The 13,773-nt window shown below is 45.9% G+C and overlaps 1 protein-coding gene across 1 annotated transcript in view; it reads right to left on the bottom strand.

Annotated features, from left to right (window-relative positions):
* Positions 1–4,558: 4,558 nt before the first annotated feature.
* Rpn6 (regulatory particle non-ATPase 6) overlaps positions 4,559–13,773 on the bottom strand; it is a 113,841-nt gene continuing 104,626 nt past the window's right edge. The window contains exons 18-20 of the mRNA XM_075680289.1: positions 11,574–11,735; positions 6,957–7,008; positions 4,559–4,917 (exon numbers count right to left, since the gene is read on the bottom strand). Coding sequence (XP_075536404.1) covers positions 4,775–4,917; positions 6,957–7,008; positions 11,574–11,735 — 357 coding nt within the window. The 3' untranslated portion in view covers positions 4,559–4,774. The remainder of the gene's footprint in view (positions 4,918–6,956; positions 7,009–11,573; positions 11,736–13,773) is intronic.

Raw genomic sequence — 13,773 nt, 5'->3', positions numbered from 1 at the left:
AAAACTTGAAATCGAGTGACTGTTTGTTTTCGATTTAGATCGTTAAATGTTTATTAAAAATTGGCGAAAATCGAAAATTTTCAGAAAACTAAACTCTCAAGTTTACTGCTCTCCAACTAAGGAAGGAAAAATGATGTCACAATTCTGTGAATTGCATCTGATAGCGCACGCACACTATGGTGTTCCACACACACACACACACACACACACACACACACACACACACACACAAATATATTTACAAATCCAGCGCTTCCTGTGCACATAAAGAATGTGCGAACGCGGCAGGAAAAACCAGAGAAAGCAATTAGATGACCTCCGCGGCAATTATAAGTGCGAATCCCGGAGGCCCTGTGTTGCACCATTATTTTTTCTCTTACTAGCAATGACTCCAAGCTGCAGCGACAGATGGCGCTGCTGTAAACCGACGAAAACAGAGATGCGAACCAAATCAGCATTAGAGACATACAGGTCGTTTAAGCAAGAAATAGCCAAAGAAAATATCTACGTTAACTCTAAGGGAAGCTCACTGTTGTTAGAAGCCAGGACAGGTGTACTGCGTACTAAAACGTACCGAGCCAGATACCAGAGATAGATTTGTTGTGCGGGGCGTGTGGAAAGGAGGGGGAAACGGCTGAACACCTATAGCTGATACTTGCTTGTAAACAACTTCACCCTGCAGTTTAATGTAACGGGGAACTATTCAAAGCTTTGGGTTTAAAAGACAGTGAAAGTAAAATAGACTTTGAACAGGTAGAAATAACTGAACGGAGGCTATCTGATTGGTGGATGATATCAACGCAAAAGTAAAGGAGTAAATACATAGGTATGCATGCATATAGTACCATTCAAGGCTAGGTGGCGCGCGCCACCGCCATCAGATTCAAAGGTTTGAGCCTCAATCATCCATCCACTCCATCCATCCGATTCAAAGGGTTGAGCCATAGAGTTTCTCACTATAGTGAGGAACTCTATGGGTTGAGCCAAAGGAGGCATTGGTTGAGTTGAGCATGGTGTTGAGCCTCAATCATCCATCCACCCATTCATCGTGCTTCAGATCATAGAGTTTCTTCCTACATTGCCGTGTTTCTATGCCGTCATGGAAAAGAGGCATGTTTTCGCCGCCGGACGACAAACTGCCTTATTCCATTACACCATACTATGGCTTATGGAATGGAGCAGTGTGTTGTCTGTACGGAAGAACAATGGGAGAACTGGGGATGCTTCTGCGATGACGCCACCAGTCATAGAGTTTCATATTACTCTATGCCACCAGTAGAACGCTGCGATCGACCGGCTTGCCTAGCGCGCGAAATTTAAACATGGTGTGTGTTCCCAATGTGCCCGATCTGAAGCAGCCCGGAGTTGTGATCGTCACGCAGGAACCTCAATGCACGCGCGCGTGCGCACCCACACACAAAGTACATTTGCAAACCCAGCGCTTGCCGTGCACATAAAGGACGTGCGAACGTGGCAGGAAAAACCACAGCAAGCAATAGGTGAGCTCCAAACGTACATGCATGACCTCCGCGACAACTATAACTGCCAATCCCGGAGGCCCTGTGTTGCACAATTATTTTTCCTCTTGCCAGCAATTACTCCAGGCTGCAGCGACACGTGGCGCTGCAGTAGAACGGCGTGCTCTAGCACTCCTGGCCGTTACCGCAAAAAGAGGCACGTTTTCGCCGCCGGACGACACGCTACCCTATTCCAGTACACCATAACATACTACATACTACCACATACTACTGTTGCTACTGTCGCATGCACAAACGGCGCCGCTTTGTGCACGAGGTTCTTTGTGCACGAGGTGCGGGACGCCAACCCTAACACAGCGCATCCGCTAACCTTCACTTCCCTGCGCTTCTCGCGCGCAGATAAGATACGCCTGCGGTAGGGAGAATTCGTTCCTTAAGTCAAAGCAGCCGCTTCTTTCCAATCTTTCAGGATGAAGCGTCGTCTGGCCGGCGCACGGTGCCGAGGGCAGCAAAATGCACATATTCTGCGTAACAATCTATCAGCACGTCTATTGAGGTACACCTGTACATGTTTGCATGAACCTCGAACACGCTCTGCTTAAAAGACTTCGTGCTGTCGCGAGTACTGCGAGGAACAAGCAAGAGTTAAGCAACATGTGTTTTAATATGCACAAAAGCAAATTGTTACTGAACACGAACTATGCATTCATAAGGTACGTTCTGCGAGCCACAAATGCACCATGCGCTATCAAAAGCAGGAACTGCTGACCTGCAAGGCGTTAATTGTACAGATTCTGAAACGCATCGGCGGTGGCGGTGGTAAACTTTATTGAAAGGGGAAGGGGAAAGGGGGAGGTGGATGAGGGATCGGGCTCAAGTAAGGCCCTGGGCCTGCTTGGCTTTCTCCGCCCAGTCCACCAGTTCAAGCTGTCGGTCGACGTTCCCGCAACTGAGCCAGGCTGTCCAGTCAGTTTCGCTGCTGACGGGGGGATGAGAAAACGGGAGCGAGGTGCATTCGCACATTATGTGTGTTTCCGTTTGCGAACAGAGTCTACATAAACTAAACGCGACCGCTTGTGTTTTATCGAGTTGCTTGGCCGGTGGTGGGAGCGCGCGATGCCTACGGGCTATTTCGTGATAAGTCTCGCAGGGTTCCTCTGTGTCTCTCCTCCTCGTTCACGCCGTCCGCATCCGCGGACGAGGCTCGAGCCAAACTGCGAACCGACGCGTTGCCGGTCACAGCCGCGTGAGCGGGGGTGCACACAAGGGCTTTGAATCCGCTTAGGGGGCGCCGCGTGAGGACATGGTACGCCTGTTTGGAAATTCTACTGCGGACGAAATTGCCGAAATTGCTATCGCTGATGACGGTCGATCGCTTCCGCATGCATGGCCACGACAACCGCGGTTTCCTCCGCTTCCACCACTCGGCCAGCCGTGATGGTTGTCTGTTCTATCAATCCTCCGTTGTGATCCGCTACCATTTCGGCCTGCAATGGCACGTTAATTAGCATGATTCCGCCAAAGAGGGCAAAATATTCCGCGGATATTCCTTCGTCCGTTGCGTACAGCGTTGCATGCGCGTTCATTTCACGAACTTTCGTCCCTCCTGTCCCACCTGGCCATAACAACATCCGGGAGAGCACGGTCCAGATAACACAGCGCAACAAAACACGGAGACCAACGCAAACCTAGCCCGCACGGCGCCTTTGCCACGGTACGAAACCTACGTAGCAACACGTGTCAGCGCACAGAACCATAACAAAGCCGCCATTGTGGCCCGAAAGGTGTGACCGCTACAGCAAAGAAATATTAAAAAAGAAAAAACAGCAAAAAAAAAAAGGTGAACATACATCATTTCCTCCACAATTTTCTCCTAGCGTGTGGTGGGGGTAGAGCCTCTCCTCAGTTTCCTTCCTCGATGTTTCACGCAAGCTCCGCAAACCACCCACAGACGCTAAATGTGAGAAATAGCGTGCTTACGCTAGCACGCTATACGCATCGGTCGCTTGCGTTCTGCGCAGTGACGACCCGCTATTTGCAGCGTACGCAATCGTATAGCGTACGCTAAACAAAAACTGTATAATAGCTTCCAGTGCTGGCAGAAGGAAAAATATAATGACCGAGATTTGTTCAAGAAATTGCAACTTTTACACAACTTATTTTGGCAGCGTTTTCAAGCGGCCTTGTCCACTACACCCAATTCTCTACATACGCACTTCGTGATTTGACTCTCCTACAGCATCCTTTAACACAATAGCTTTTACGTGCAATTAAAATAATTTTCTGCAGGAGTAGTCCTTGTTACAATGAACAGCCGACTGCAGCAGACACCTTGCAAGAGCACACCTTCTGGCTTTTTAACCCATTATTCATCAGACTCCGGTATGGTTGGCACCTTTGCTGCGAGAAAAGGAAATCCTGCCATAACCAACTTTGGGTTGACATCTTCGTAGAGCTGACTACTGTATGCAGAAATACCAACAAAACAATAATGCAGTCACGCCACAGACATACTCTGCATGATAATTTACTGAAAAGCTGCCACAAAATTTAGCAACCTTTCAAATAATTTACCTGTAAGGCATGTGAACACGCTAAGGTTGAAGAATGGGTGTGTTGGCATAGCACACTAAAAGTTGGATGGCACATTTTGATGGGACAAACAGAAGGAAGACATACACAGCGGAGCACTCTGCTGTGTGCACTTTTCTGTGTATCCAGTCAGAATGTTGCGCAATCCAACTTCTAGCCATACTGAATTCATTTCATAATTTAGTTGTCTGCTATGTATGAATGCTTAACAGGGTGCATGTGATGCAGCCTAATGTGTTTATTTAGGGAGAACCAGAAAACCAGCAAATGGTGTGCCAGTGTGGGGATTGAACTGGCAGCTGGAACCATAAATAAAGAACTGGTTTTGCCAGTGGAAAGCTGGCCAGGTGGCAACCCTAAATGCCATAAATGTCAACACTTGTACAAGGAAAGTGTTCATACACTTTATTGTACGAACACTTTGGTTCGCAGCCTAAAATAAAAACAGCCGGGAATCACATTCGAATAAGAAAATTCAACCAGCAATGGTCCTTTCCAAAGACTGCTTTATTATTGTTTTATCTTCTTCTTCTCTTCTTCCATGTGAATGGATTTATATCCTTCCAAAAAGGAGCCGGGTGGGACGAAGGTCAACTGGGCGAGGTGTTATGTACAGAGGGCAGGGCGGTGACATGGGACAAGGCGCGGCTATAAAAAAAGGAAAGGGGCAGGAGCAGGGGAGGGCGACAAAGAGGCACCAACTCCTAGGAGAGTTTCTTGGCTTTCTGATACAAGGAGTCCACCACACGACCCATACTCTGGATGGTCTCCAGCGCTGCCTCGTAGGTCTTGTCCACAGTGGTGTTCTCAAAGATGATCAGCACACCTGAGCCTTGATCAAGGATGCCTGAAGGACAGAAATCGAATGAGTGAAAATGATGCGAGGATAAAGAAAAAAGTATAACTCCTACAGTAGTTTAACAGGGACAAAACACACACATAACTTGGCTTTCATATCCTATGTAATAGCCACACTTGCTCTCCCACAATATGGCTTGAGGACTTCTGGCAAAAACCAAAGTGCATTGATAAAAGCAACCAAAAGATGAAGAGGGCTCTATTTCACAAGGATAAAAACATGCAGGCAGTTACACGTGCTCTCGGGACAAAGGAACGACAGCACAGTAGTGCAAAAAATCAGAAGGGCATTTATTGCACCTTTCATAGACTAATACCTGCTAGCCCAGTTGCTATCCTGAAAACACGTTGATGGGCGCGACGACAAATCGAGGAAGCCCGACTCACCGCGACCGGATAGAGAGCGAATGTGTTCGCCCCATGGTGGACGCCAACACCTGATTGTTCGCACGTTTGGTCACGCAAACGGTGATGCGTTCGAATGATCGTGTTCGTCCATTCTGATGTAAGCCTCGCGAGATGGTCTCGCAGAAGCATTGATCGGCGCATGCGCGGAACGTCCGTGCTGCTTGCCGACCCAAGAGCGAAAGAGGTTGGTCGGGCCTTGTTGCGCAAGACCAACCCCGCCGACCGCCGCCAGCACTAAGCTACGCGGAGAAGCCGGATTACAGGAGACACGAGACATGCGGGGAAAACATATCCGGGGATGTGCGAGAGTCTCGCATCCACACATCTTGCAAACCTCACTATCTGAAAATTTCGCTGATTTAAACTAGCAGGTCATGCACTTGACTGATATTAATCCTTGGTTAAAGAAAAAAGCTGGCAGACTTTCCTTTAAAATTCTATGCCTTTGTACAATGAAAAAAAGATAGCTTTCATTAGCAGCAGAAATAAGGGCCAACCTTGCTTTTTTGAATCTCGCACCCAAATTATGGCACCAATGACATGACTACTTAACTCATGATATAGTAATTTCAAAGCACACCAAGGTAATTTTTGTGCAGGAAAGTCTAACATAGTTTTCAGGCTGTATCTGTTTTTTAATGCAATGCTATCCCATTTTCGTTAAAAAACAAGCCTCTACCATATGTTGCAACAAGCTTCATGTGGTCCTGGTCTGGGAAACTGATCGTTCACTCAACAACTTTTGCATGTTATTACATTGTGCTCTGGTGCAGCAAATCTCTGCAGTTTGTAGAAGCCACCATTTTTGCTTTTTAGAATTGTTACATACTTGCACAAATTAGAATAGTTTTCCTTAGCAGCCAATCCTATTAGCATGCCAATTAAGCCTGTTCTTTCCTTGGTTAAAGCTATCACTGCTTCACCAACACCGTATGTGGAACGACTACAATTGCTGTGTAATTACTCCCTTATTAAAAAGGAGCACACGCACAAATGCATAGTGACTCCTGATGCAATGGCAATCACCAACTATTAGCTCTCATATGTATGAATAAATACTGAGCTGACCCACGGTGGAGGTGAAGCAGACTTCCAGTACTCCGCTATATCCAAAAAATAAGTTAATATCTTGATCCCAAATAGAACTAATATCATCTATTAAGCTAAGAACATATATTTAGTTGAATATTTTGGTACAAGCACAGAGGCAATGGTGAATCCCGGTCTAGTGGCACCACACTAGAGCTGGGACAGATTACTGCACCCTGGGAAGGTCATGGCCATCGCAGTGGTCAACAACCGCACACATACGCCCTGGGCCTGGCCAAGGTAAGGGGTTCATCTGAATACATCCTGACTGGAGAAGGTCAGCATGAAGAACGATATGCAAGAGCTAGTGGAAGTGGGACGAAGTGAGATGGGCCACAATCAACAGATCTTGGCACAGCAGCAATGGCCTCAACTTATGCAATCAGATTGAGGATAACATTAGGCCGGCTAGCCAGACTTCAGACTGACCTTAGCCAAAGACTCAAGAAAACCCAAATGAGACAAATTACAAAACACCACATGCGACATTAAACTTATTTTACACTGTCAGTGTGCGACAAGTGACCTTACCACTGAACTTCTTGTCCAGGATCATCTGGGACAGCTTCTTTTCTACCTTTTCCTGTGGAACAAAGAAAGCGTGAAGTTGTCAACATGTTCTGATGAAGCACACAATGCTCAGAAAAAAATGCACACCCCAGGCTTTTCATTTACACCTGAGCACTCTGGTCAATGTCTACAAGTGCAAAGCGAGCTACAGCATACACAACAAGGAACACGTGCTCCATGACATACATATCCTATGCAGCCATGATCATTAAGTGAATGTTCTAGGATTGTTCAACCAGCAAAATGGCTTAGTGATGGATCTGTATGCGGGACCATATGCCGGGGATGCTAATCTTGTGTCCCATTACACTCGAACATAGACACTTTGATAGAACCAAAGCGATCTGCTTCAAAGGCTACACACACACAAGCTGTAACCCCATTGGTATGGTGCAGAATGAGCGATTTGAACACTATAAAATTATGGCCCTCTTTTATCTGCATCTCACATCATCACAATACTGTAATGACCTGTGTGTATACACGTGCAGGTATGTCTATTTTCCTTGTAATATCCAGGAGGTTCAGCCTCTTATTTTTTTAATTTATTATATTTAAGGGGGTTTTAAGTGCTAAAACCATGATCTGATTATGAGGCATGCCATCGTGGGAGACTGGATTAATTTTGACCACCTGGAGTTCTTTAATGTGTTCCCGATGCACAGCACAAGGGCACTATTGCATTTCGCCCCCATTGAAATGCGACCGCCGTGGGTGGGATATGATACCGTGACCTTGTGCTTAGAAGCAAGTGGTTGAGCCCCATGCACAGTTCAGAAGTCAGGCAGTTGAGCTTGCCAACACTTTGAAACACGAAATACAAGGCGGAGTTACTGGAATTTCCTATGTTAAATCCTAGTTTCAATTATGTAACATAAGCTGTCTTCTCAGCCTAGCAATTACACAAAACACAAGGAGGCTTGTATTATGGTTGAGCAGGCAAGTATACTACGATTGTGAAATGTGGTTTCAATATTGCAGTAAAACCTTCTTAAGAGGGGACGTGGCAATGAAAACGTTTTTCTTTTTTTATTTATGGGAATAAATTGGTGACATTTGGCATGCAGGTGTGATTTGTTATGCTGATATCATAACTGAAATTAGTTTTGTGCTATCTATTATAGTTTTCTAGTTACAACAATTGACAGCCTCTAATGGTCATCCCCAAATTAATGAATTATACATAAGTTCGCCAAGATTTTCACATCTGCATGTTAACAAAGGCCCATTCTGTGCAATGAAGCTACTGGTTTACTTTTTAAATGCCGAAATGAGCATCAAAATATTTTTTCAGCTTTCCTACGCATATTGTCTTACTAACGAGTTTTGCAAACGCCCATTATAATTTTTTTTTATGAGGCGCAGTTAAAAATGGACAGCTTTATCACACTCATCAATGTTTCAGGATCTAAGTGAAAAAGACAGAATGATTTTGTCTTCATTCATTGTAAAATGGCACTGGGATGACTGAAAGCAACTGCGCAAAATATGAAAGCTGAGAAAGCGGAGCTCGAAGTTTCATTTGTTGTAAACATGTAAATCTTTATTTTGAGCTCCTAAAACCCGCTTGGGATGTACTCCTTTGCCTGGTAAAGTGGAAAGTTGGGCTAGTTGGTGAGTAATCATCATACCTTGCAAGTGAAGCAGCGCACTGACACGGACTATTGCGAATGCAGCGAGTGTCGTCTTTTCTTGTGTGTCTTCACTGTGTCCATGTCAGTGCGCTGCTTCACCTGCAAGGCATGATGACTCCTTTGCCTGTGGGGACACATTTGCTTTACATTTTGATGGCGTGCCGACGCGCGGCGACCATCGAGGACTGACTGCGAAGACGCTTGCGACCAGTAGTTTTTTTGGTTCTTACAGCAGTTTCGTGCACCTTAGTTGCCTTTTTGGTCATCGTGCATCCATCCGCCGTGCAGAGGCAGGTGACAGTGCACTCAAAACATCCGCTCGTGTCTCTCGTTGCGCAACCTCTCCATTAGTGGAGTTGGAGCTCAAATCCGCAGTTGAATATTTGATGCGTAAAGTTCTGCTCCGACGGTTTCGCGTTGCTGTCACGGCTACACAGGGACGTAACATCACCATCGCTTGCGGTTGCGCCTTCGCTCGCAAACGCGCCGTCGGCGTTGCTCGCAATACTTCTCCATCATCGCTTGCGGTCGCGTAGGTGTACTGCGGTCGCGCTTTCCCAGTCACCGACATGCACTGGTCGTGCCTCGTCAACAAGCTCGGCGGCGTCCGCTTCTACAAGTAGTTTTCTTCCTCTTTTCTACGCCTTTCATGGTCTTCCGTGCGCGTGGGCCGTTCGGAACTTCATTCCTTTGGGGCTCACTGCAGAAAACGTGCGTAAGCTGCCACGGTCATCAATCACGTTGATAGGAACGTGCAGCTCGCTACTGCGTAAATGCGCGCGAGAGAGGTTCACCAGCAATTCAAGTCTACAACAAACAGCCAATAGGAGCGCGCCATGTACCCCACGTGACTGCTACGCCCAATCACACTGCCAGATTTGCCTTTTTTTCGCTTGCAATTGCTGGTTTAGTTTTTGGTGGAGAAATGCATTGCTCTGGCTATCTTGATCTCCGATCTCTCCTCTTTACGATGATAGCAAGATGGTGGTGCTGCGTCAACGGATAGCCAGGCGATCCGCGGTGCGACTGGGCCTTCCGAAGCCAGATTTTTTCGAAATTTTTAATGTCAGCACTTTACAAAAGTGCTGTTTTCTCGATTTCTACTGCGTATTTTGTTATAATATATCACTACGAGGTAAATAAAGGCCCGTGGATGGCGAAAAAGATAAACCATAATATAGAAAATTTTGACAATTTGACCCCTTCAATTGCCGCGTACCCCCTTATACGGTACCCGCTTAAACAGTAGTTTCATTTTAAAAGTAGTAAAGTCAAATCCCCGACTCAGCGACCATTGAACATAATGCGTTTTGCATCCGCATAAACCGTGCTAGCTTATTGCGCACGTATCAGTTAACATGTAGTGTTTCCACTTTTCGTTGCAAAACCACAGCGGTACGGCGGGCCGGCAGAACAACAAGCCTCAGAGATCGGAACAGCCCCCAAGCGCAAATGCAGAGGGCGCTTGGAAGGGTGAAGCCACATCAACATAAGCATAATTTCGGTGCCGTGCCAGAGTTGGAGCGTCGTGGCCCGTGTCGTGCCCATGTTATAGTGTCGTGCAAGCTAGGACAAAAACCGGGTGCTCAGAATAGAAGAAAAATTTGACATTGTTCGTGCCGTCGAACATGGCCCGAAGAAGTCGGTGCTGGCACGCGAGAGAGATCTACCATGGACTGTGTGGTGTGGCATTTAGAATGAGAAGAAGTTGCTCGAGAATACTGCTGTGACTACAAAAATACGTCTGCTACAGGTTCGACTTTTCGCCAGTGTTGCCTCTGTTATTGTTTAAAAAAAAAAAAAGAAGAAAGAAAGCGCCCCGCGACATCTGCAGTGCTACCGTGCACGTGCATGGAGATTACGTAACGCCAAAGAGGAATCTGCCATACAAGTATTTGCCAAGAAGAGGGGGCTGGCTGAAAAGCTGCCTCGCAGCTTCAGTAGGTCTGAGGCCGCTGTCGCTGCTAGGCCGCTGCGGCATCGAACGAAAATAACGCTTGTCGCACGAAGTGAATAAATACTGCATGTCTTTTTCCCCTTTCATCGCTCCTTCTCTGAGTTCCGTTTTTGACAGGTAAGTGGTCGATGTCATGCTATTTCGGTTTTTTCTATCATACTTTTTCTGAGCTCCGGCCAACTACGGTTTAACGAGGTTTCACTGTACTATCGTTTAGTACATACGTTTTCCGAGCTCCAGGCAGCTACGGTGTAACGAGGTTTCACTGTATACATTTGGCGAAGCTGAATCTGCACGCTATACCTGTTGGGTGGTACAGAAACCAGTTCAAGGAGCAAAGGACGTGAATTGTTGACGATCCTTCGTAACAGCCGGATGCATGCATGGCAGCCATGTCAAGCACCATAAACAAGTCGATGCCGGTAGGACGTGGATTTCCTTGTTTTTTAGGGCACTTTCCTCTCTGAGCCGCAGATTATGCACCACACTAGGTATGCAAAAGCACAGTCACATGTCAGTAGAGACATGCAGCCATGTCAATTGAAATGGGCGATCACCAAACAAAATGGCGGCCGTGATGCGTCTCTGGCGCAAATGATTGCTTCTAGCACTTGGTTGTTTGTGTAAACAAAAATGACAACGCACAAGTAAGCGTAATGTCGTGGCATTCTCGTTATTTAAGTGCAAAGAAAAGGTGTATGAGCACTCTTCGGAGTCTGCTGGTCTTGCGCAGGATAACATTTCAGCGAATTTCATTGATGTGGGATTGCAGTTCAACAGTTTGTTCTCGAGAGATATGAAATGCGTTTAAACTACGGGCATTCGCCAGAGATACAAAAATATTTCGTTGCTGCGGGTTTCGACTGTATTCGGCGAAGGCATTGTAGGAGGAAAACTACTACACTGTGAAACAAAGAAAGAAAGCAGACGAGATCAGCACCAAGAGAGCCAAGATAGCTGCTTGTTATGAAAGGTGTGTGAACTCACCATGGGCAGCTTGATGGTGTTGGCAATGTGGGACACTTGGACACGCGAGTACGGTTCCACGATTCGGCACAGGTTCTGCTCCAGCATACTATCGTAGAGAGTGTCTAAGTGTGCCTGTATGATGGGGTCATCCACCAGTTCGTGCTCATACTTCTTCAGTGCCTGCACATCAATGCAAAAGAAGAGTAAGAGGATATACATTTCCATGTCATAATAAACAGTCTATCCAAGCTGCTACAGTCGACGCTTGTTGTAACAGGCTGTAATAATCCAGAGATAAAGGTTCATTGTATCAAATATTAGGGTCACCGTATGTTGTGGAATGGCACAACTTCGCATATACCGCTGTATAAGCCGTAGGCGATCAAAAACATCGAAATTAAAATGAATAACTATAAACACATTTAGGTGGTAATTGTACAGCCATGCAGCATGGCCTCTTCCTGTCCGCTTTTTTCCATATGGTAGTTGCTGACAGATGGTACTTTCCCAGCATTAGAGCATATATGCACCCGCATAATAAATGGAAAGATTAACCCTTTCAGAGTCAATGACGTAAATATACGGTGTCGTCGGTACGTTTAAAAAGCGCGCCAATTTCCTCAGTTCTTTTTTCCCCTGGCATGTGCATATGCGAGAATACAGGTAATTTTTTTCTCGCGCCTCCAGCTCTCGGTTTTCGTTGCATGGTTTGTTTTAGAGCTAGTTTGCTCCGGCATGTCTATATACTACTGCTCGCGCATTGGCATGCACGCGCAGGCGGTGGTTTGGGTTTTCTCCGCGGGCAGTTTCGGCTTCTTGCGCTCACAAAACTGATAGCTATCTCGTTACTAATCGCTCAAAAGGTGACCGCCTGCTTCTCGCTCATTTAGTGCTCACAGGGGTGCGCATAGGAAGGATGCCGCCGTGCATGCATTTCCTTTTTTTTCTTCTTTTCTTGGAGACTTGCAAAAACTAATCGCCTCTGGTTGGCGATAAGACGAAGATTAGCAGAAGTTTGTCACATGTTTTGCTTTTTTGACGGGCACACAACCACACAGTCTTCTTGAGTGCGCTCACCTACGCAGTTCGGTTATGCTATGGATGTAAATATTAGTGTAAGAGCAAGAACATTTGACACTTGCAAAATATTATCGTTTGCACATTTTTTAAGCTTTGAACTATGTGTATAACAATGCATCAATTTTTTAATTCTTATAAGCTTATTTCTTTTTTTTTTATTGTTTTTATTCATGAGTAAACAGTACATACATACCAACGCAAAATATATTTTCCTCACTTTACAGTCACCCTAGAAAAGTTATGGTAAATTGTTTTCGAAATAGGTCCCTCAAAAGGATTGGAAACTGCAATAAAAGAAATCGACCCTGACAGGGTTAACAGCTGGCCAGTGCTACTGTGTCAGCCGGCCGCCTCAAACGCATCACTTGAGGCGAGCGGCTGCTCAAGCGTTTGAGTCAGTGGCCACCTCAAGCGTGTCGCCGTCAACATGGGGAACAGTTTACTTTTCACACAAAACAGTAGCCGACAGAATAAACACATGTCTTAATTTTATCTTACGTGACAAGCGACAATCACCGTCAAATCTGTCGCATGAAACAGAGCTGCGGCACCAAGCAAGTTTAACTCTGAGCCCAGATCTGGGCACCCCTGCACTGCATGCGAGACCGCTCAGCCACATCACACGGCCCACTATCTGGACAGCACGAATAGCAGCCCTTCTTTTTTGTGTGAACTGATGCAGCGAGAAAAAAAGCAGTATCAAAAAGAAGCATTCTGTGATCGACGGCAGTTGTTTTTGAAGCACCATTTGCTACGACCTTGCTTCGAAGTTGGTTAGGCCTAGCGGCACCCTCGAAACTTGCTTGGCACAACTGTGCGTGGCAGTGAGCCGACAGTGGCGGGCGGTGATAAACCACTTACCGTATTTACTCAATTGTAACGTGCACCCATTTTCCGTGACCTAAAGTCCTTTAGAGTACTGCCCACCTCATTCCTTCATACAGAAATACAACTTTCTCTCATTTGGAGAATCAAAGATTTACTCCCAATTCACTGAAGTTGCGATAAATAAAAAAGCCGTAGTTTCGCCCGAAAAAGCATCAATTGCGATAACAAATCAGTAGACAGCTATACGAAACATAAGTATAGTAGTTTTATCGGCTGTATAAACGTTTAAACATTTGCTTACTAACTAAAT

Source organism: Dermacentor variabilis, chromosome 2 (genome assembly GCF_050947875.1).
Source record: "Dermacentor variabilis isolate Ectoservices chromosome 2, ASM5094787v1, whole genome shotgun sequence".
In the NCBI taxonomy this organism is placed as follows: Eukaryota; Metazoa; Arthropoda; class Arachnida; order Ixodida; family Ixodidae; genus Dermacentor; species Dermacentor variabilis.
The sequence above is the reverse complement of the archived record's forward strand: the minus strand, read 5'-3'. Positions and strand labels throughout refer to the sequence as shown.